Genomic DNA, 25,234 nt, shown 5'->3' on the forward strand with positions numbered 1-25,234 from the left:
TTGTGCTTATGCCTGTTTTGTGTGTGATTCAGTTGTTAAAACCTGAATGCTTAGGAGCCTGTGAACTGTACATTGTCTTTGATAACATAATAAATAAATCTAAAATAATAAAAGAATAAAGTTTCTGAGGAGTTTCCCCAACATTAATATTTTAATGACTAAGTTTGCTGCAGGTAGGATAGGATTCTCTTTTTTTAATATACATTGTTACATATGATATTTCCAGATGATTCACTGGATATGAAAATTTTACTATCATATGAAGTATCTTTGACAGAACAAACAGCAACATTTTAATTTTTGGAAAACTAGTACTTCAAAAAAACTCTTTGTAGTATTTTTAGATTACCAACCTTGATGACCTAGAGTTAAAAAGAATATTGAACTGAAATAAACTAAAAATATCAACAACTTGGGTATTAAACATCATGTTTCCTTTGACAGAAAACCAATTTCATTCATCTGCACCATTTCCTTTCATTTTTACTAGTTTGGAGTCAACACTGTAAGTCCCAGTCCTACTTTTTTCAATTTGATAGGTCACACTGAAAACTGATAAAAGATGCCTATGTTTTCCCTGCTACATTTGCAGTGCTGGCCAGCTGCAAACTTAGAGAAAATAAAAATATAATCCCCATAGCCTTTAAATAGTGTAAAAGTCATGAAGAAGAAAAAGAAAAGTGGGTTATTCATAGCTGACTTGGGACTTTTCAGGCCTGAAACTATAATTGTCTCACATTCTTCATACTTTGTCTGCAAGTAAAAAAGACAGAAGCTTTGCTTTGAATGCAGGGGGAGAGTCCCATGAAATAGAAAAGTTTTAGTTTTCTTTCAGCCAGAATCTTGAGGCTTTAAGAGAACCCATAAGTAGGGAGACTTGTGAGGAAATTGTGAGACCTGGCAACACCTCAATCAAGTTTGTTCTTCATTTCCATTGAAGCTGAAAGAAAAAATGCCAAAACCATACTTCTGGTGCAAAAAGTGATAAACCAGCAGGAAATAGTCTTGCCCAGTCAGCTTTTCCCCTGAAATGAAAGACAAGCATCTTGTAAAAGGTCTGCTCAGAGTTCCAGTGAAGTCCAATTGCAAAATCAGCTCTCTCTGACTCCAGTGTTGAAATAGGTTGCTCACTTAAGGAGTTCTTCAAGGGAAGAGAGGGTACTCTGCTACCAAATTGAAATTCAGATATTCTTTGGCTTGATAAACCCTTAGCTCTCTAGAAGGTGGCAGACGTACAGGGATATTTTTTTATTTCCTCCTTACCAATATGAATTTCTGCTACTGGCTTTGCAGTGACAAACTGAAAATTATACTGAATATACCACACTTCTGTTTATTTTTAACAAAAGCTGAATTAATCAAGCTAAGTTAAATGTTTAATAGAAATTGAAGTGAGTTCATTGGGTAAGGGGTATAATAGTGTAAGTTTAAGAGTAAATATGTCACCATGGTGAACAGCATATAAAGCTGTGTACTCATTTTCTTAAAAACTTTATGGCAATGCTACTGCCAAGTCATATTTGGCATCATGCTTTTTAAAGGTGGTTTCTTCACCCAGTTCAAGGCCATGTTACCATCAAAAATGTCTGTGCAATAACCTGTTCTTCAGTCCTGTGCCTACCACATCTTTCTCATTAGCACTGGCTGTAGCAGATACTGAGATGTATATTATGCAACCTCAGAACTGTTGGATCTGCTTGCACAGATGCCTGAAAATAGTCATGAAAAGAAAAAAAAATAACATTTAGCTGAATCAGTAAGGTGATTTGTCTCTTTGTTCATCCCAAAGAGCAGAGATGGGGGCAGCAGTGGCACTGGAGAGGCAGGATTACCCTTTCAACAGAAGCATGGTCTTAGAAAAATCTCAAGTTATGCTTTAAATTGGACCTCTACATCACAAGTTTGCTCAGGGTAACAAGGTCTGTCTCATTCTAATTGTGCTGCCTTTTCACTACCTTGCACATTAGGAAACTTTTCCAACCTGTGCAAACTGGGCTTCAAAACCAGGGCAGGTGAACTGATATTTCTCCATTGGTAGTGTATTCTGTCTGCTTTCTGCAGACAGAAATCACCCCACCATGTGCTAAGTAGAAAGCCCAAGGGCTGCATTAATTTTTCTTTCTTATGACTATTTTGTACTACTGCGGTAAAAATTAATGCAATCATAATAAAAAGTTGTTTGCATAGTACCAGAGTGCAGAAGTTCAGATTTTCATTTATATCTATGGGATTTTAGGGGATCATTTACTCTTTGCTTTATTTCCACCTGTCTATATCAAATTAATTTTATGCTAAAGACATGATTTCTATTAGGACTCAAAGTAATAGTCTGAAATAGCAACCAACACAGTTTTGTTACTTACTGTAGCAGGGAGTTGAATATATCTCACTGAAAAACTTAAGCCAGTAAGAGTTTCCATGTCCCAGAGAAAATTCCCCACTGTGTTGCTTAAGGCCAAACAAAAAATTAAGGATGAAGAAAATTCTACCATATAGCATGACATTTTTTGGTAGAACATATGAGGGCATTGATCTATTAATGCAAGCAAAAGCCTAAGGAGTAGTGCTGTGTCTTTTACTTTGCCACTTTGTCAGGAACAAAATGGGTGCAGTGAAATCAAAATTAACTGTCTACTGTAAATGACTTGTCAAGTCCACATATACAGCTGTTTGATGTGAGCAACCAAACACACAGCAGATCCAAATAACTAGAGGGAAACAAGTGGTTTTTTTCTCATCAGAAAGAAATCATACACTTGATCAATTGAAATCCTTCTAAGACAAATCCTTTGCTAACCTAGAGAACATGGAAAGGAAATATGGTGTATCTGTAGTTTCTGACCTTTCTCACTGTACAGCAGGTTCCTGTCTCCCTGCTTTGCCTGTTTCTCTTCACACAGTGTGCAGTTCAAAGGAGCAATGTGGGTGAAGTCTAAATGTCTCCATCTACTCTCTGTAAACCCTCAGTGTGTACTGTGCAAGGCCAAGCAACATGTAAACACCATTCTTTTGACTGAGTTCTGATGACTCTGAAACAGAGAATACAGCATGGTCACTAGATGCTTCACAAGCCGTGAAAGCAATACTCCTCAATTCCTACCACTACAGACACGCATTGATTTGATTAAGAAGAGAGCTGTATTTAAAATTATAAAGTAATACTAGTCTAACAGGACATCCAGAGATCTAGCCCAAACCATGGCCAACTTCAGAGTTACATCAGGTTGCCTGAGGTCTTGTCCAAACTGATTTTGTGTATCTCCAAAGACGGTGGTGACACCACAGCCTCTTTGGACAATCACTTCCAGTGTCTCACCACTTTAACTATGAAAAAGTGTCTGTTCATCCCCAGAGATTGAGTCCAGAGAAAGAAGGGATTGCATGAAGCCTTAGAGCCAAAGAAGAGGGGCAGCACATGTTTTGGCCAGGATGCTGGAGGGACAGGTGGCACCAGAGACATGAAGAAGATGGCTCCCAGGGCTGTGAGGCCTTTTGGGTCACTTGTTGGGTGATGGCAGTGGGAACACCAGTGCTGTGCAGAACTGGAGGAGGGTGTCTGGGTCCATGAGAAAGAGAAAAAAAAATCTGAAAAAAAAAAGATGATGTATAAAAAAGTTGAACACCATTTTTGTAAATTTTTTTTATTCAATTCCTCACTGAGTGCCTGTTGATTTCAATAGAGTAATACAAGTGGTTAATCTGGTTTTTGTGTACAATAAGTCCCATTCTGTAAACAACTAAACATCTCTTTCAGGAAAAGTGCTCACCACTTGTTTTATCAAGAAAGTTCCAAAGAGTATGTGAATTGATTTGTAAGGAGGTCAAGAAACCAAGTAACAAAATAAAGAAACAGTCTTTTTTTTCCTTTAAAAGTTTGAAGAAATGCTTGTTGAAAATATCCACTTTAAGAAATTGTTTTTTTTTTAATCTCTAGAAAAACTGCAGCAAAATCTACTTAAGGTCTTGTGTTTTGCAGCACAATCAGATGCTGCCTGTGGCATAACTTCCAAAGTTCCAAACTTCAAAAGATTTTCTTTTCCCCATAAACAATCAAGTCCCATTTTGTTTGAAGCATTTTATATTCTGTGCTAAAGAACTCATCCCATGCACACACTTAAACATGTACATGCAGGAATGTGCTGGGAGATTTTTTTTCTCTGAGGCCAAAAAAAGGCAATGGTGGAGACTAAGTCTGAAGTCTTGATGTCAGTGATGGAGATTCAAAGGTTACTGGATAAGCTCTGAGTGTCTGTATGAACATCTTAGATCAACTGAAAGTGTGACAAAACCTTTAATGTTTCCTAGAAACTTTAAAACCTCTGTGCATTAGGAAAACCATTCCCACAGTTGTTCCCATAGGCAAACACTCTCATCTCAAAATTGCATAACATATGGGACATTACAAGCACTCTAGAGGCTCTAGGCTATTTCCTTCTGGCAGTGTTATTTGGACCTCATGGGTATTAGATGGTTATTTTGATTTCATTCCTAGCTTCACCTTCATCATCAATCTTTGCAGAATAAGAAAATGAGACAGATCAATTTTGTGCTTATCAGCTGATGCCCCTACAATTTTAGAAGATAGTTAATTTTGACATACTCTATTCCAGAAAATGCATCCAGTCATGAAACGTGGTTTTCTGTTAAGCCTGAGAAAAAAAAATTTAAGAGAGAAAAAAAGATTTATATTTCTGCTAGATATATAATAAAGATATATAATAATAAAAAGATATATAATTCTGCTAACAGTTTTGATAATCTTTCCCTGTAGTTAGCATGTGAGAAATAGAAATGAGAATTGTCAATCCTGATACAATAATGATTGTAAACATATCCACTGTTGAACTTCAGGTCAAGAAGGACTACAGAAATGAAGGAAAAAACAAGTAGGCTAAGAAACATACAACAAAATTTACCAACTAAAATTACTTTTCCAAGTAGGGAAAAGCCATTGTGTGTGATCTTGTTTGTAAAACTGATGCACCACCTTTCGCAAGCAAACTGATAATTATATTTTTCAATTCCAAATACTCTGATCACTTACCCTGGGAGAAAATGTTTGTTGGAACTTGCTGCATTTCTACCAGACTTTTAATTATCCTACTGGGATGCAATTTACAGCCCACCTTTTAGGGTGAGTCTTGGAGGTGCAGTACCCATTAACGTTAATGATGTGTGCATGCTGTGAAGATAGCTATAATCCCTTTGAAAATTAAACACTTGGTGCTGTCAAACATTTTACTAATGCTGCAAATCTGAAGGCATTCAAAATGGGTGTTGAGCTTTCTTTTTTTTCCATATGAGTGATTGCAGTATTTTTGATTGTTTTGGATGAACAAAAAGATCTCTCTGAGACTGATGTTGTCTGCCAGAAAGAATAGTTATGAATGGGTAGCCTGGTTAATGTAGGTGTTCAGAATCTTCAAAAGTTACACCAAAGAGTATCTACACTATATTCTCACTGGAGCTAGTGAAGCTTATGTGTATAAAAGCATACAAATTTGAATTTTCCAATTTAATTTAAATTCACTACTAGATTGCTGGTGGCCCATTCTGTATTTATACACATTCAGTCGGCAGGAGGACAGTTCTGTGAGTTTCATGAGTGGTGGATAAAGCTGGAACGTGATCCCTTGAGAAAAGAAGTTGCTCTGCTTTCTGAGATATAAGCTTCTCTGCGCACTAAGTGCACTCTATCTAGTTTTCTCTCCATGGATATAGCTCAAGCTCAACACAAAAATTATGTAAAAAATTTTAACATCAAATTTGTAGACATGCTCTGCTTCTCTACAATCAAATTAATGCACAGATAATTGTACAAAGAATTCATAAACTTGTTTCAGACAGAGCAACCTAACTGCAGGCATCCTCTGCCCTAGAGACCTCTACTTTGTAGCTAAGCCAATATTGGAATCCAGAGGGAGACAGAAATACAGCTGTAGTACTCACACATGCAAGCTAGATAACAAAATCAGACATTTCAGAGAGAGAGATACAAGCAAATCAAGACACAATGTAGCCCTAAAATTAAAAAACTTTTCTATATTATTCTGTTTAACCTTTTTATATATCATTCAGTTACACGTCTGACATGTACATTTAAACTCAGGGATAAACTGAGATAAATTCAGGGCCATGGATAAGTGAGTTTCCCAGATGGGAAAAGCCCTCACACTTGTAGGCACTGCCTGCTCTGCTTCATCTTCTACAGGCAAAGCTGAGCTGGCTCCTCTTGAGCTCAGTGCTCTATCTGCCCTTACCACACAATCACCCCAACAGAATGTAAAGCCTAGCCACATTGATCCGCTCTGTCTTCCTCCAACTATGTAGTGGTAGTAATTAGTCCTAGACCTTCCTCATAAGCAGGGAGAGTCTAGGAGTCAGTAGCTACCATCTTAGAATCCATCTGAAGTATGCTTGAAGGAAATGAATTGTCACATCTTTGCATCCAAATTGCAACCTTCTGGTGTGTGATATAAAGAATGAACGTTTCAAAAATGGCACAATAGTAGATTTGTCTTGGGAAGAATTTGGCTCAGGCTGCAGAAGCTGTTTGTGCTCTTTAGCACTGGTCAATGTTTTATGAACCATCCGTACACTCTGGGTAATCTCCATTTTAGGTGACAAAGATGTACCCAGGCTGCATCCATACCAGGCTAGACTTGGTGCTCTTATTACTGAAGTAAGAGCAAAAATACAGGAACCTACCCTGAGTTCTGAGTTTGAACTGGAGCCAAATTCAACACCTCAGTAGAAAAACATTATTTCTCACTCTTTGTCCCCAGCTGGCACTTTCACTTCCTCACCTCTTCCTGCCGCCATTTGGGAAGAAGGCTCCTCGAAATCACTTTGATTTGAAAAAAAGTAGAGCACACACAGGTATTACACATCAGGAAGAAACCCACAGTATTACAAGGCTATTTTATGAAGTGCAGAACACTCCAAAAATTTTGGATCATGTGAATTAGGCAAAACATGAAAAGGCAGATCTCTGTGTAAAATAACACATTTCCAAGTAAATTACATGGAGTGATGCCAGCTGAGACTTGGGGTTGTCCTCTTATTTATATATTACATTATTTGTCTTTAAAAAAAATATGCATAGGGTTTTGTGAGTGGAACTGCAAAGCACTCAAGAATATTTGCATTGCAGCAGGAGGGACTTTTGAGTCTGTGATCACTGTCCTTGCCTGCACTCCAAGTTAGTGTTTCTATAAATAAGGACACAGCCCAAAAGAAACAAGCACAGAATAGTCCTCTCAGTAAGGTAAGTGCTAAGAAATCACTAATCCACTCTCCGTCCTTCACGTGCATTCCTCCAGGAGAGGCCACTTACCTCTGCAAGGACAGGCTTTAAAGCAGGGGACGGGAGTGTACCAGCTGAAAAGTCATTCAGGGTCTCTGCAGAAAATTTTTTTCCAAGCCAGCTGCCTGCCTCCAGCTGAATTGCCCACATGATGGGCACAAACCCATCAGGTGCTGCAAGGGCAGTGGGTGCCCATGGCTGTTGAGGCAGTGCCTGGGCACACCACGGACAGAAGTGGCCAAGTGCAGAAAGTGGGAGGATGTTGCGGTGTACTTGGATTTCAATAGTAGGAGGCAGTTTGGTGGGCAATGCAGTCCCCAGGACACCTGCAGGGAATTTCCTGAAAGAAGCCTTGAAGTATTGGTGGTAATGGACTGATCTTCCTGCACTAGATCTTGAAGCAAGCCTGCAAGTTTAACTGTTTTTTTGGCTAATTAAGTTCATTTTTTAACACATGCACGTACTGTGGTTCTGTGGCAGCTTAGTCAAAGGCTATTACTTTCAAGACAGGTTTAAACACAAGAAAAAAGGGCTAACAGTTGGACTAACTGCATTATTTCTGAGCTTCTCTCTACTGCTGGGGCACCTACACATCCCCTGAGGACTTCAGGGCCTGGCCCTGGTACTTTCAGGCAGAAAAGGATACTCCAGTCTTGTGGTATTGAATGAGCCAAGTTGCCTGTGGCAGATCTAAAGCAGATCCTGCAGCCAAGCCAAGGTCTGAGGCTCATCCCCTTGCCCTCTCTTCTCTCTCCATGCAGCCCTGTCCCATTTTGGCTGAAGGTCTCCAGTGAATTACAGCAGGCTTGGTAGTTATACTGCTGGCAGAATCCAAGGATGGGAGGCTGAAAACACAGCTGGACACATGAAAACACAACTACTGGGATTATTGTAGGATCTGGTGACTTTTCCATTATTTCTAATGGAAATAAGAAACTGGTCTCTAAACTAAAGCTCTTTCTGCAGAGGTCAGTGCATCTAATGGAATATTTTAGGGACTCAAGCTGAAAATACCTGCTACTTGCAAAGTAGAGCTACTTTAACTGCAAGTCATCTGCCTCTGTAAGGGAATTACCTAGTGAAGTGTTAAAAGCTTGCATTGCCCTGATGACAGATGACAGGAGATAGTATTTTTTTCTCTCTTTCTGAAATACTTGGTTTTTTTTTAATGAAAATACTATCAAGACCCATTTCATATATGCAGCTAGGACAGATTCTAAATTTGACAAGTCTTGCTTTTCTGATGACCCTAGTGTCGGATAAACTTTCACAGGTCTGTTTAACAACACGATTAATAGCTATCTTTTTAAAAAATGCAAGTCTGTACATTGGAGTGACTTCTTTTGGTAGCTTTTGTGGGTCTTTTTGGTAAATAGACATGCTTCTTTTTAATTAGGCAAAATCAAAGAATGTGGTAGTATTTGGAGTATAGGAGGAACTTTGTTCTTTGGATGAACTCTCTGTTTCCTGTGGATTTCTTCTCTGATTCCCATTATGGATAATCCACACAGATAAGCTCTACCCTGGTAATAGAGCCCTCATCACATTAGAGAAATTTAATGGTTGACTAGTATGGGACTGGGCTTTGGGCAATCATGAAGAAAATGGTCAAGACTGAGCTTGATTGAAATTCTGAAGGGAGCAGATATGGCCGGGCTTCACATTTTGTCTCTCAGCTGGGACTGTTGCATATGAAGGAGTATTTTCTATTTCTTCCAGGCTGAATTAGTGGGTCACAAATGCTCACTGCACATTTACCTGCATGGTGCACACAGGTGTGTGGACACATATGGGTAGAACTCAGTGCAGCTAATCTGTCCACAATGCAGGGACTTTTAAGATCTCTTAGAGCTGATTAGATGAGTTACAAAGAGGTACTTTATCAAACTGCACATTTCCCTAAGTCATCATCTGACTGAAAACTTTAATTCGCTCAAGATATGCATGGAATTTGTATAGAAAAAAAAATTCAGAATGCTCGAGATGCTACAAATTCTAGCTGTGTGTGGTTCAGAGTATTCCTCTGCAGCTTGAGAGACAAAAATCTGCCCTGTGCACTGACACAACCACATTCACTTACGCGAAATGACATGGCTGTAACTAATTGGACTAAGCAGGCAAACTTTCACTGCACACAGCCAAAGATAAACTGGCTCCAAATATTTCTCCCTGAAAATATTTTCATGGTACCTGGCCCCATTTTAGTCTGAACAATATATTTCTGTCTCCAGACACTAAAAATAGTTCACGTACTAATTAAAAAAAAACAAGCTGTGACAGAAAACAATAAAGGCAAGGAAATGGGAGAGCATTTTTACATAGCCAGCAGCTTTCCTGGCACCATTTCTAGCTATGAAGAGGGTTATTAGCAAGCCCAGAATTATATAAACAGTTCCCTCTGCCAGCCAGTGTACACCAGAATCATCATTTACTTTTGAATTATTCAAGTCAGCAGAATTCATCTTTTCATCAGTCCAGTGGAAAGATTGGCAGAGGTTCTCAAAAGTGGGATTATGATAAGAAAAAAATTACTCTTTCTCTCAACAGTTCAGTGCCCTAATTTAATAAACTCATAGTTATTCCTGCTTTCTTCATTGACAGAAATGTGTGTTTATTCCTGCTAGCAGAGCATGCTCATCAGCTGCGGGAGTGGGAGCTGCATTCTCTGCAAAATGCACCATCATCAAAATCATCCAATAACTCCAAGATGAAGAATCTTTGCTACTGGATGTGATAATTGAGAAAGAAAGAAACTGACTGAGTGTTGGACTATGCTAATACTGATTATAGTTTTAAACAGCAGGGGAAAATCAGATTTGGATTTAATGAGAAATAAACAGTCTTAGCTACTTTTTGCATGAATTTTAATAGGGAATTTGAAGATGAGCTATTCATCTCTTTGGCTTTATATGCTGACAAAAAAGAGCTGACTGGGCACAAATCAGGGCTAATGTTTGCTCTAGGTCTGGCAGAATAGCGTGGCTGCTCAGAGGTAGTGCATGGAGAGGCTGGTGGCTGCAGAGTGAGGGAGCCGAGCCTCTGAGCCCTCCGGCACACCGGGAGGCCCCGGCTCAGTAAATCCTTCAAGATTGCACAACCTGGAACAAGTGAGCAGTCCTATGGTGGTGTTATTATGTGCCTTGGGTTATGCAAGTGCTTAAGTGTTTTGCTGGATAGGTGCCCTAATCTGTCAGTATCTTTTTATCCTGTCTTTAAAACAGTAATAACTATTCCTACATCGGGAAGGAAAATAATTTATTTAGTCATGGTTGCAGAAAAGAGGAGGTCTGTAAATACTAAAGAAAATAACCCCAAAGTAGGGGAAACAGGAAAGTGTGTGGAATAACATCCTGGGATGCTTATTTGGTAAGAGTTAAACTGCCACCCTCTCTTACTCTGGCTGAGCATGTGCCTTTAAAGTGTAAAACTACCTGGGAAACCCTGCAGTAAGATAGCTAACAAACAGGAGTCAGGTGGACTGTGTTCCTCACACATAATGAATAGATGCCTTCACATCTCAGCAAAGCCTTTGAAAGCAGTGTCCTATTTGGCCTGAAGAACCAGAACAGATTGTCTGAATAACAGGCTGACTTTCCAGGATCAGAAGTTTAAAAACACATCATTGGTTCTCCAAATACAGCCAGGCACTCAGCATGTTCCCTCAAGAGTGACCCCCGGGGGAATATTGTTCTCAAAATTACTAAGACAAATGAAAATTGGAACATCATTAACACTTTTAGATTATACAGCATTTACAATTAAGATGAAATAAAAACTAACATAAGAAAATTTACTTATTAATGCAATACTATTATTCCATAAGCCAGAAGCTGTTAATTCAGACAGGAGATGTAGTTGTAGCTTGATAGAGCAAGGGGAATGTTCTACCATGTGCACCAGCTGAGCCATCTTTAATTGCTGCTGCTGGAGACAGTTCTGCAGCCTTCTGCCCTGGGTTACCTCCCCTTCCTCATGCTGGCTCAGGTGCTCCATTTCCGTTTGGCTCCCTGAATCTGAAAATGAGAAATTCAGGGGAAAAGACAGATGTGAACAAGGATGTCTTCCAGTTGTTACATGCTTAGGCTGGACACACAGATTTGTCTGACTTTTTCTGCATGGAAGCTCAACAGCAGCTCTGTGTTCATCACACTACTTGGACATTTCTTCAATAACTTACAGGGAGGATGAAGGCCTTTAAAAATCAGCTGAATATATCCTGATAGATAGTTCTTCTATATTTCCATTAACTTCTCCAATTCAAGCAATTTTGTGCATCATTACTAACCCCAACCAAAATCAGTGGCTGTAATTGAGATGCAGCAAGTCAATGCATCTCCCATGACCCATGACAGGCTTGTGCTTGACAGGACTGCCAAAGAAAAGTGGATGCACAGCAAATGACCTCTCTCAAATACAGCCAGGTATTTAGCCTGTCCTCTTAGGAGTGATTAAATGGAGAAAACTCAAGCTAGTAATTGAAAGAGCATCATGCTTTCTGCAAAACCTCATGGGCCATGAAACTATAGAAACCCTCTTTCATGTATCCTCTGCTGTGTTTCTATACTGGTTGATCATTAGTGAAGACAAAATACTCCTCATTTCTCTTACACACAAAATGTTGCTATTGCTTTAAGCTGTCAGCTACACTAGCAAATACCATGATTTGGTTATCCACCTTAGCAGGGATTATTTCTTATCAGGAGAAAGTCCACTTTTCCAGAACAATGGGAACAAGGGCGTCCTATGACAAATCAAGTTGTAGCTGACTGTGGGGCTCTTGGGAAGCCTGGCCCTGTGTAGCAGGATAGAGACAGCCTGTAGCCTTTGTAGTTACATCAGTCACCATGTTGTCTCAATACAAAATGCAAGCAGGTTGCTTTCGGAAGGGTATTTCTCTCAAATAAATAAAGCTGTGTGCAAACATGAGTCTGAAAGAAAAAGAAATGCCCTGCGGGATTTTTGAAGTCCCCTCGGTTTGATGTCATTGGATTAACCTCCTAGCAGCAAAGAAAAATTAGCTCTATTTGTGCAAGTTTGGACCTTCCAGAGAGTTTGCTCGTGAGGAGGTGTGGTCATGTGGAATGCTGCTGGCTGGCAGATAATATATTTGAAAAGAGACTTTGAAGTTTACTTGAATAGACCTTACATCGGGTACTCAGAATCACTGCAGCTGTAAGTTCAACTTGAGAAAATAAGAAAGGTATTTTACTATCAAACACATATTTTGTACCTAGTCCGAAGCTTTTCCCACTTGCAGGTGCTTTCAGTCTTCTACCTACTGTTATGAGTAGATGTGTGCCACAGGAATAGATGGAGAGTAAACTTGGGTCTGCTTTACATTCTTTATATAGAGAAAGCATAAACAATCATGGTAAATAATAATACTGGTAAGCATGGTAAATACCAGAGAACAGTTCTCATTCTAATTTATTGTTGGAACATACTTGGCTCAGTTTTGTATTTGTGATATTTTAAACCAGGGAGAACTCCATGTAAGGCAATGGGGACACTTGGATTGGAAATAAAACAATGGAACAAAACCCACTGGAACCGTATACATGTTTGAAAAAATAGTTGAAAAATAACGTTCACAGTCTTGGTTTCTTTTCCCCTCTTTAGTTTGGGAATCTGAGTTTAGAGATTCCAAAGCTAAAATAGGGCAGAAATGGAGGGGAAAATGGCTCACAACTTCAGCTTGATCATGGTTTTCAAAATCTCAGAGCCAACAGTAACACCTGTTTTTGAGAGGACTACAATACAGTCCTTAGATTTCTCCTCACCTCTGGGATTAAGAAGTATTTTGGCATGAAGTGCACATGAGGAACAGATGCCTGATGACCTTTGCTCCATGCAATGCTCCTCTGTGGCTTACAAGAAAGAGCAAGGACTCTGCATGTTCCCTAAGCTTACCTACACGTGCATTTTAAATCTCTGCATTGCTTGTAAAGTTATTTGCATGACAAAAAGATAACCAACAGCAGGTACTGAGCAACACCTACTTTCTGTGGACCATCTCATGTCAGACTGGAAAGAAATCTCTGCCTGTTTTCTTGGAATTGCCTGTAAGTGTTTCTATGCTGAGTCACTGCCAAGAGCACATCACTGTGTTTCTTTGTCCTTCATAGTTACCTAGTGCTACTCCTAATAGAAAGAAATTCACTAAAAGAAAAAAACCAAAGTATTTGCTGGAACAAACTGGGTGAGCTTGTTCTCTCCTTTAATTAAGATTTCTTTTTTCCTGGTTGCTCTGAAGAATCTGCTTTACTATGTCCAGTAGAAATGATAACATGTTTCATTTGTATTGTTTTCTTTTGCTAGACTATGCAGACATATTTTCTTGTTTTTTCTGTAAACATATCCACTAAGAGAAAGCCCCTCTTTGACCCGTTCTGGGCTCATCCAAGTTTTATTGACTCATCCTTTCAGCATAAGTCATCTGCACACGATTTATCCACCTACAAAGGTAGTTACTTACTACTATTTGCTAATATTTTGCCTTTCAGGTGAAGCACAGGAATACAATAAAGGAAAGGAAAACATAAAGAGGCGTTCCTTCTCTCACATTGCTTTACCAAGGCAGGTTGGAAGTCTTGTTCTCCTCTCACTCACCCCAGGAACTCCCCCAACATTTGCTATTCAGGAGTTCAAGTTTTAGGCTGGCAGAATGCCAGCAAATTCATTAGTGGCACACTGGATAACAGATCAGACCCAATCCTCAGGGATTAAAAAACATTTTAACAGTAATATTTGATGGCTAGAAGAAATTAAACTCTGTCTGGCCAGAGCTGTCTCAGGGGGTCCAAGTACCCACATGTAGTAGATAATATAATAAACTGTTACCTCCCCTCGTGGGCAGCTTTGGGAGACCAGATGTCTCTTGCTTTAGTAGCTATCTGCAAATTGAAGTGTGCAAAGCTAACATATTTTTGCAGTCACCTCACTACTTACTTTTGGGATTTGACTTTTGGCTAAAATTATCAGGTTCCATTAATCCTGAAAACCTCTTAGCACTGAAGTGGACTGAAAACCAGAATCCAAACCTCTTGTTACTAAGAAGTTACTTGGGAATCAACCTCGTTTTTCTTGTGCACCTGCAAATACAGCTTCTTTTGTTTGTTCTGGAAACAGATTAAAAAAAAAAAAAAAAGGAAAAACAAACGTGAAAAACATAACACACACAAATGCTGTGTGGGATATGCCCTGAAATGAGAAAGTGCCTGTACCAATAAACCATGGCTAGTGGCACCAGGTTGTTCCCACCCACGGGGCTGTGTGGACATGGCTGGGGATGCCCTGGAACAGCTTTGTGGGTCACTGTGATGTGGGTCACCACTGTACACGGTGCGGCTGTGCAGGACACTGCTGGTTGGGACATTGCCGTGCCGATCGGTCCTGTGCAGGACACGGCTGTGTGCCACCACTGTGAAGGACATTGCTCTGTGGCTCATCACAGAGCATGGGACACTGCTGCTGCACAGGACTTGGCTCTGTGGGAGGGACATCACCATGTGAGGCATTGCTGTGGGGGTCACTGAGTATGGGACACAGCTGAGGGGGACATTGCTGTAAAGGTTGTCAACATGTGGGAGACTGCCGCGGGGAGGACACTGAAGGTCATCACTGTGGAGGTCCCTGCAGTGGGACATAGCAGTGTGGGTCATGGTGTGAGGGCCATCCCCGTGCAGGACATCACTACGAGGGTCAGACCTGCGGGAGTCCTGCAGTGTGGGACACGGTTCCTGCTGGGCAGGGCATCCTGATACAGAACATCGCGGTGTGGGACATCGCCAGCTGTCCTGCCATGCGGATCCCGCGGGAAACACCCACCACCTGGCAGGACACCCCTGGGGACACGTACCCGCCCCAGCTGCCGCTGCCCCCGCACCCGAAGCTTTGCGGCGGCAGCCGTGCCGCTGCCCGACCGGGCAGGGCAGGGCAGGGCCGGGCAGGGCCGCGCCGGCCGCTCCCGCCCCCGCCGGGCGCCCGCCCAGCCCGCCCCGCTCTGCTCCGCTCCGCCGGGGGCTGGCGGCGGCCGCAGCGCGCGGCGGTGGCGGGGGCCGCACGTCGGGCGGCGCCGCGGCGGTCGGTGTGTCGGCGGTCGGTGTGGCGGCGGTCGGTGTGGCGGTGATGGGCGGCACGGCGCTGTCGGGAGCGCTGTGGCTGGGGCTGCTGTGGGCCGGGAGCGGGGCCGGGGGCAGCTGCCAGGGAAGGTGCTGCCAGGGCCGGGATGCCGCCTGCGTCGGCGAGGGATGGAGGGAGGGAGGTGGCTACGGGACATGCTACTGCGACGGAGGCTGCCGGCGAGCCGGGGACTGCTGCCACGACCACGGCCAGGCGTGCCCGGGTAGGTGCGTCCGCCCCCGGCCCTGGTGAGGGGGCGCGGTGGAGGGCGGCCGGCGGGACCCCGCGGCCCCGGCCCTCTCCCCGCGTCCGGGAGCTGCCTGCGGGGCTTCGCGGGACGGAGGTTTCGCTGCGTTCGTGCGGGCATGGGCTCAGGGCTGCCAGAGGGGCAGATTCCTCCCTTCCCAGCCCAGGCACCAGGTTTGGGCAGCGCCAGGGCAGCGGCGGGCTCGGGAGGGGAGATAGAGACTTTTCTCCCACTAGAAAGAAAAGGTTTCCGGATCAGCTGTAGTACAGTGACAGTCTCAAGTTATTTTTCTTCTAAAATGTTATGTTACTTTTCACTCAGGCAAGTCCCAAACACAGATTGGTTGCAGGGGAGATGTCCGATTGCAGAGACAGCGGGGAGATTAATTTAGCGCTGCCTGTGTCTCTCAGCTGATTCCTCACATCCTGACAAACAAGTATCAATGAAATAATTGGGGAAGTCCCCACGGTGAGGTTTTGTCTAGGAGCATGAATCCGCAGGACTCTACTGTGAAGGCAAAGGCTTTAAAATAATCATAGGAGCATGAGTGAGAGGGTCCTCTGCCAGCCCTCGGGGGATGGCAAAGCCTCCCAGTGAGCAATGACAAGGAGGGAAACCAAACTGCCAAACTGCGTGTCTGCTTTGTAGCTATTCATAGTGCCTCTTTCTGTGGGGTTTCTACCCTTTACAGTCTTCACAATTTGAAGACCTCTCTGTGCCTGGCTTGCAGGACACAGACCTTGCTTTGCAGGTGCAGTACTAGTACTCAGTCAGCTTAATGTCTCTTCCCGGCTGCTGGATGCACGCCAGCCTACAGCCAAAAAGTCATGAGCCTCTGCTGCACAGTCCTGCTAATTAGGGTGTATTTAGCAGGCTCAGCGCCATGCTGACATAGCCACATAGCTTTGGGAACCAAGTTGGCTTACATCTGCCTGGATTGGGAAGGGGGAATACAATTGTCAGATGGTGTAGACCCATCCTAAGGGATGTAAAACTGCACAGAAGAACTCAGCAGAGCAGAACTATGACCCCAGGTCTCTAGAAGGAGCATGGTCAGCTCTCCCACAGCTAAATAATCTTCTCAGAGTAGCAGAAGGGAAAAAATGCACCACAAAGTAAGACAGAGGGTAGCATTTTTGAAATTAGCATTTTTAAAATAGATTGTTCTTTCATTCAGGAAAGTCAGTGGAGGGAGAACTGGCAAGATGCTTGTCTTACAGCCACAGCATATTGCATCTTTTCAGTAAATCAAATGATTCTTAATATTCAAGCATAAAAGGAGAGAGCTGATAAACATGCGTAGTGTTAGCATTAAAACAGAGCCGAAATCCTTCAACAAGAAGCTTAAGATTGTGCTTGAGATGTTCTAGTTTAAGAACTTTCACTACCATGATTTCTGGGGTGATTTCTGGCACCTGATGATGCCCTGCTGTTATCAAGATGGTATTTTTTATCTCAGGCTCAGTGGTGATTGCCTCAAAAGGCATTATATGTCTACAAAATAAGTACACCACACTTGCACCCTGTGTGGGCGGTGGGTGCCCTCGATCCAGTCAGAAAGATGGAGTCTCAGTGGAGCCTCCCTGTCTCACTGCCTCTTCTGCAACAGAGCTGGAATTTGCCAGTCTTTGGTGGCCCAGTTCAGGGAGCTAAACACACAGGGAAGTATTTCTGTTTTCTCTATTGCCTGTTTCTGCCTGGTTTGAGTCCCTTCACTGCCTCGCTGCCCAGTTGTGTGAGCACCAATGCAAACACAAACAGAGGGAACAGAACATTTTGCATTCATGGGTGCAGCATGGGAGGGCAAAATTTTGGCACCTTGGCAAGGTGGTCCTAGAATTCACACATCCAAAATTCTAAATTTACAAGAAGTTGTTCTTTTAAAGCAAATTGTCATATATACTCTCTATGGCAAATAGTCATTAGCTTGTATTCTGTAGAAACAGAAATTCTAAAGAGTTCCAGTGGAAGTTTGTATCAATTTACGCAAGTATGGATGAAAATTTTAGAGTCTTTTTTCTTCCTATTGGATATTGGGGTCTCCCCACTGAGTCTTGCTAAAATCTAAGTGTTTAATGACACCAGGGGTGTTCACTGTTTTGAATGTATAGTTCAAAACTTTAAAATAGAAATGTGAAGAAAGGGGATCAATGGTTCTCATGCTATTGCTTGTTTGTCAGCCTGTTCACAACTCATGATTTCAGCACCTGCAGAAATGACATTTCATCCTCTGGGGAAAGTGTAAAGTGCCTCAAATGTAAGAAATCAAGAGATGCTAGGATGCAAGAAATGTTAGGAATCATACAAAAACAATGCTCCAAAATGAAAGAAACCTCTGAAAGAATGAACATGCTAAAGGTGCCAGCGGCAGGGTTAAATTCTGTCATGTTGAAAAATCATTGTAGTTTTGGTACTTTATAAATAGATAGCTCAGCAGAAGTTCATGGACTGCTGAAGCCAAGTTCAAGAGTTTTAAAATAAACTTCCTCAGAGTTCTAACACTGAAGAATATTTTTGAATAAATGAAGAATATTTTTGAAGAAAGAATATTTTTGTACATAGCATTTTAATAGGAACTACTGTCCAGTGAGAAAGCCTGAAAAAGGAATCGGCTCACCATCTGAATCAAAGTGGTTACACTAAGAAAATCTAGAAATCCTTATATATTACAATATATGTTGTACAATGAACATACTGCAATCCTCATTTTTCTTTTTCCAAAGATGGGAAAAAATTAAATAGAGTTCCACTCAGAAATAAGGATCTGTGTTTCATAGTGCTGCAAATGGAAGAGAGAACCAAAGTTTTGGCTACTCAAGCTGTCTTTCATAAGATAGCAATGCAATTTTTCTGTGATTTTTTTTGAAATTTCAAGTGTTGCATTAGCTTCCATTTTGGTAGGTACCTGAGAACAAATCCCTTCCTTCAGTTTTGTTTGACTAGCATCCTCCTCATTGTTTCAATGAATCATCATTGAACATAGTTGTGTTAACTAAGCTGAGCAAATAGCAACACAGAGAGGGATCTATAAAGATGTAGTTATAGGTCCCTGTTGCTTCTTTTTGTGTGCCAAGAGATGGCACCATTCCTTTTATGTCAGCTCATGGACCCAGTCTCTGTCATGCTGTGGAATTTGACATCTTTCCAACAAGGCACAAAATCGATCCACTGTCCCTTAATAGTTTTTGGGTACTGACTGCAAGGGCGACATTATTACCCCGCTGCCTAAATTCCATTCTAGCAACCCAATATTCTTATTTTTCCACATGACTAGGGCAATTCATCCTTCTTATTCTAAATCTTGATAACCATAAAATTACCATGTATTTCTGCAGATGACCAATATTTAACTGTCAGCTTGGTTTGATTCCAGTAAGACATGAAGTCATCACTTTGTTATGCACTTATTCAGTCCCTTTGGGAGTTTCTTCATGGAAAATTTGATGTTTGACTTGATGTTATCTGCATATCAAGGTGCTAATATGGGATTAAAGTTCTATGGAAATTCTTATTCATGCAGGTCATTCGTACAGCCAGCTTGGAAGAGAATCAATAGATGAGGAAACAGGCTGGATGGACACTTACTGTCCTTTGGATACTTGAGTAGAACTAAGATGTGTGACCAAGCATTGAAGTCTGTGCTTGTACCATAAATCAAATAGAGTTAAGGACTGTGTTTTGACCCTGCGGCCAGGTGGCAAAGCCTGTGAGGTCCATACTGCATTTAGCACTTGTCCTGGTTATCTCATGGTGGAGTCTAAGATATTTTAACTATCACTGGTTTTCTTTTCTAGTTCACAATTCTTCGAACAAACAGTCTGAGGGCTGTACTGCAGCATGTCAGTGTGGTGCCTTCACAGCCACAGAGTTTGTGTCATGTACTTTGGGGTACCTGGATGTGTCTGAGGGCAGTGCCTGGTGCTACAGTGTCAGGTGTCTGCATGTGTCAAAGGGGTTTTTTCTGTGATTGTCCAGCACTGTTCTACAAATCACAGGAGCTGTCTGGGAAGGTGTTCATTGGTAAGTAGAGGAAAACACCAGAGAATACTAATTGTTGAGCAGGATGGACAACTGGTGGCCCAATACCTGTGGCAGCCCTGTGGTTCTGTTTCAGTGGAATTCCTTAGGGTGTGGGATGCAGCATCCTCAGCCACAATACACCTGGTGCTGTCAGGGCACTCCAAAGTGGGCGAGTTTGGTCAGAACAGCTGGTGCACAGCGCAGTGAGAACAGAGGAAGGGAATTTAGTAAAGTGGTAAGGACATCTGCCAAGTAGCTTCTTTCAGAGGTTTTAGAGGTTTTATCTGCTTTATGATATTGGTAGTAGTCCAAGAAATTAGAGATGTAATGACAGAGCAAACACTGCAATTTCTATGTTTTATGAGAAGAGTCACAAATCCCAAGGAGGTTATCATATTCTACTCTTCCTTCCCAGTGTCTTCTACTGGCAGAATCCCAGGGGACATGAAATATTTTCCTGAAAGACTAGTTTGGTCCCATCACTTTCCTGCAACACTGATACAAGGATGCAACTTGTGGTTAAACTGTAAAGCTTCTTAGGGATTTACATCATAATCCGGAAATGCAGAAAAAAAAATTGAAAGCATGTGATATGTTCCATGACAAGCTAATGAGAAATAGTACACCTGGGAAATGAAAAGTTTTATTTAACTAGATAATGAGAAGCATGACCCAAAACAATCCAGAACCAGTTTAAGATAGCCCACCTATTGATGATAATGTGTATTTTGTACTGTTCTCTAACCTGGAGCACCTACTGGGTGGCCTCCAGGAATAAAGGCTACTGGGAACAGATCACCAGTCAGATTAAATGTCCTTGTAGGCTACAAATTGAGAACAACTCATTTAGGGAAATGATTGCTTATCCTCAGAGAATTCTTCCACATGATGGATACCCATGCGCGAGACATTTTTCTTATCTGCTCTTTCATGGGTCCTCCTGCCACAGCTGTGCAGATTTGAAGCTCCCAGGTGGAGGGGTTGTGTTTGTTCCATCAGCAAGCATCCAGAGATCATCTTAATCCAACCCCTCAGGGCTCAGCCTGCAGTGAAGCTTTGAAAAGCTGTAGTATTCATTCTAACTGCTAGGGAAAGGGAAAATTTTTAGGTTATACAGTTTTCAAAACCAGAGACTTGGTGTTCCTGGAGATGAGGCTGAGGAAAGCAGTTTCATGGAGATGTAAAATGGCCATGTGTTCTTTACAGTTCCATATTGTTTTAATGGAAAAATAAAGTGAAGACTTCTGTGTTGTGTAGTTTTTCACTCAGGAAAAATGTATCCATCACCTGTTTTTGTATTCTAGGAGTGATACCACAAAACCTTTTCCTGCCTGAGGGAAATGCAGTTTCTTGTGATTCAAAGTTTACTTTAGAAATAATGGTATTTTCCCCAGAACTTTTGACTGAGTCCAGAGGAAGTTTGTTATCTATGAGGACTGAAATTCAAATATCCAGTGGACTGTTCTGTAGTTGGAAATGAGCAGGACCTGAGTTAAAACAGGGAAGCAAAGCTGTGGCAGTGGACACAGTTCAGTGTTGAAGAAAAAGGAGTTAGAAATTGATCTGAAGGGAATCAAGCATGCTGCTGTTTAATGTTCCAGCCTTTAAACAGAATCTAGTGGTGTAGGAGCTGCCAAGGAGGGTTAGACCAGTCTGGTGCAGGTAATCTATGAGCTGGTCTCCTTTGAGGCTAATGCTTTATGCCTCAGTAGAGGGTACAGAAGAGCCCCACAGCTGTAGTGAAAGGTTTGGATGAGGGGTTGTTTCTTTGTGGACAAGGGATGGAATAGGGAGCCAAGCATTGCAGGTAGGTTTGAATTTTCAATTGGAGTATGCCAAAATCCTGGAAGAGTGTTCAAACCCATATAAATGGAATTAGAAAAGAGAAAGTAAAAAAACCCAAACCAAACAAAAAGCTCTTTATCTCAAGCTTTTGAGAGCAATTAGGATAAAACAGAAGTCCTGACCACTAATAATGTTTTAATACTGCTTTGCAGCTATTCCCTGTGTTGTGGGAGAGTGGAGTCATTGGAGTGGCTGTGCAGAACAATGTCATCCCGGGCTGCGGGTCCGTAGGCGCTATGTGCAACAGGAACCTAAAAACGGTGGGGAACCGTGTCCAGCTCTGGAGGAGAAGGCTGGCTGCCTGGAATACCTGACTTACCAGGGGGAGGACTGCGGCCACGAACATGGTATTCTCAATTTCATCTCTCTGCTCTATATTGTGTCCATCACAGCCATCATAAATTTTACTCATGTCAATGAACAGCAAAAAAACCAAGCATCCATCTGCAGTTAGCTGGTTAAAATTATAATTTAGAACTTTACTTTCTACTGTCATATTGATTTCTATTCAGTAATTTGTTTTTCTACTCTAGCTTTTCTTAATTTCAGTTAAGCAAACAACTAAGCTCTGTGTATTCCTTCAGCTGAATCTAAGTATCAGATTATCTCTGTGCAAAGTTAGAACACAAATTCAAAACAGTACTCCTTGTGGGATTCCACTACATCCTGTTTCCTCACTGGCTAGATGGCATGCATTATTAGATTTTTTCTTTCTGAATAAAGAGAGCTTAGCTATAGGGAATGGGGTTGAGGTCCCATGTTGCCAACATTTTATCACTTTTTCAATAAAGTGAGCCAGCATTGCCATCCACAAGCTCCTGATTCATTCACTCACTGTTACAGTAATTGAAATATGACTCAGCTGTGCCTTGCTGTTTTACCATAACTGTTTTTTTCCTCAGTCCCTGCTTTCATAACTACCTCTGAATACGGTAAAGAAAGAAAAAGACAAGCAGCATCTTCTCTCCGGCCTTCAGACAAAGAAGCAGCAGGGTAATCTATTTATTATATGTATGTGGGTCATCTTGTTCAGTAGAAAACAGCTGTCTACAGAGAAAAACATAATTAAATTTGCAATCATTAGACAATAAGCTATAGCTTGTACTTGTTTTCTCTCCTGCAGTTTATTTGCATGTTCTAGATATTTTTTATTACTTGCTAATTGTCACGAACTAGACATTGGGATCATGGCAGATTTGATGATAGCTGCTTTTGAAAGCCAGCAGTAAACAATGCTAAAACAAATCTGAATGTATCCTAAGTCTGAGAAATTATATGTAGGTCTCTGAACAATGTGGGCTGAATGGGATTGGTCTCAAGAGACCTTTCTTTTTAAAACTGTTTGACACAAGCAGTAAGAAATTTTGTTTAGTTACCAGTAGAGATGGTAATGAAGTTTAAATTAGGCTATTACTGGGTCTGTAATGCTCATAATGTTTTGTCCTGTGCTATTTTTCCTAGAACAATAAAACTCATTGATACTCTTAAAGTCTCTTTTCCATTTTCTTTCAGCAGCATGGAAGCAAAAATATGGGTTACTGAGATCTGTTTTTCAAAATAATTTAGGAATACAGGACACTACCAGAAAGTGAGATTATACATAAAACACTGGACGGGGGCATACAATGAGAAATAGTTTGCATAATGTTTTTAAGAATCCACGATTGGGTTAGGGTCAGGAGATTTGTTAGCAATGATGATGTCTAACTTGCACCACCCTTACAATATGTAAGTCCATTCAAAGTACCTACTTAGCTCATGCTTGATCTCTGATAACGTGGTGCTTTTCCTCCTGAGCAGATACTGTGTGGAGTTCAGGACGGAATCTCTTTCCCAGCACTGTGCTCTGGAGACGCGTCCGTACGCGCGCTGGATGCAGTACCTGCGCGAGGGACACACCGTGTGCGTCACCTGCCAGCCGCCGGCCATGAGCACGGCCACGCAGCGCTGCTCCGGAGACGGCCACAACGCACACGGGTGAGCCAAAACCCAGCACAGGAGTTCAGACTTCTCAGGATCTCATTACCAGCTGCATTTATTGGACCTAAGAAATGGAACGGCTCAATCGTTTGTAGAGCTCAGAAGGTTTTATGCTTTTGCTTCTCACAGAAACTGCTTTTAAAACCTAGATAAAATTGGGAAGTCATTTCAATATAAGAGTTTAATGCTTTATTCACTATTGTGAAGAAGTGATGGAATTTGTGTAGTGGAAGAGAACTTCTTATAGCTGTGGGCATTTTTCCTTAAAAAGGGTATTTCCTGCCATAGTCCAAATCTGATTGCAGATTTAACAGTGGTGGATTGGTACTCCCCTCAAGCATATATACCTGGTTTTTAGAAATGCAATTGTGAAAGTAGATATTTATTATTCAGAACTGATTTTTATTTGACCCATATATTTATTAATATGCATACTACTTAATACCTGTACAACCAGCTGCTCAACCCACCATCCTGGGTATTCCACTTCGGAATATAATGTCTACTCCAGAAAGCATTTTAAGAGCTAGATAACTTTAATAAAGTCTTACATGATTAAATGTTCTGACATTTTATACAACACAATCCAGTAACGCTAAATGCACAGCTTTACTCTTCTAATTTCATATTTATTCTCATTTCAGAGATAAAATCTTACACTGGGAAGCAATTGGCAATTCTCAGTGCCAAGGAACCTGGAAAAAGATCCGGCAACTGGAACACTGTTCCTGTCCCCTGGTGCATAGTTTTATTTTTACATAAAAGTTTAAAAGACCTTTAAAATTGCAACAAAAAGACTAAGAAAATTAACACCAATGCCAAGAAACCTATATATTTCTGCTGTATTTTCTGGAGCCTTAACAAATTTTAAATGAGTCAGGACTGTGGCAGAATCATTTCAGGAAATTCTGCCTTAATACAAAATGCAAAGACTGATCTCTGTATTAGAACACAAGAAGCACATTACCATGTTTCTCTTTTGTAATTAAAGAGCTAATGTTTCTAACCAGAGTAGTTTCTTTCCTTAAGTTCTCCATCTTTACTGGCCATAGCCCTGTCTCCAGGCAATACTTCTACTCAGTAGTGAGCCAGCCAAATATTTTCAAGTCTGAAAATAGTTACTGTCAACATTTAAGAGCAAGGGTGAATAAAAATGAAGTTTTTGAAAGCTAAAACTGATTGCAGTTTAGGTACTTTGTTCCTCTCCAGTATCATCTAGACAATTTTTACACTGTAATTGTGTACGTATTCTTCCTCTACGCTGCAGTTTTCACATTCAGCCACCTTCACGAAGACACAGACCTAGTCAGCATTATTAAGGAATTGGTCTCCTCAGATTTTCATGTCAATAATACACAGTAACTTTTCTGGCAGATGAACTTAGACAAGACTTTATGACTAAGGCCTTGGCTAAGGGAAAAAAAATTACTTATTACTAGTTAAAAGTGCTCATCTACAATGATTAACATAGGAACCTACAACATCTGAACACTGGTAAGACTGCTATGTAGGTTAAGAAAATTTCCTGTTAAGACAGGCACCATCTCCGTGCAACATAAAGGCTTCCTGGAAGAAGCCATAGAGTCTCTTAGTAAGAATGAGGAAGGTGATCTGCTTGAGGTTCTGGCCACAATAAGAGTGTGTTGTGAAACAAACCTTTGAACTGCATTTTACTATTTTATTGTAATGAAAGCAAGCCTCCAAAACAGAGAGCA

The 25,234-nt window shown here is 41.3% G+C and overlaps 1 protein-coding gene across 1 annotated transcript; it reads left to right on the top strand.

The window, feature by feature from the left end:
- Positions 1-15,433: 15,433 nt before the first annotated feature.
- On the top strand, positions 15,434-24,305 carry SBSPON (somatomedin B and thrombospondin type 1 domain containing; the record flags this gene model as incomplete). The annotated part of the gene is made up of 5 exons (XM_084203561.1): positions 15,434-15,650; positions 21,692-21,886; positions 22,442-22,532; positions 23,340-23,516; positions 24,164-24,305. 5 exons carry the CDS (start codon positions 15,434-15,436, stop codon positions 24,279-24,281), a joined length of 798 nt encoding a protein of 265 aa, XP_084059687.1. The 3' UTR covers positions 24,282-24,305.
- Between the last annotated feature and the right edge of the window lie 929 nt (positions 24,306-25,234).

The sequence above is a fragment of the Fringilla coelebs genome, assembly GCF_963513975.1.
Source record: "Fringilla coelebs genome assembly, chromosome: 1".
Classification (NCBI taxonomy): domain Eukaryota; kingdom Metazoa; phylum Chordata; class Aves; order Passeriformes; family Fringillidae; genus Fringilla; species Fringilla coelebs.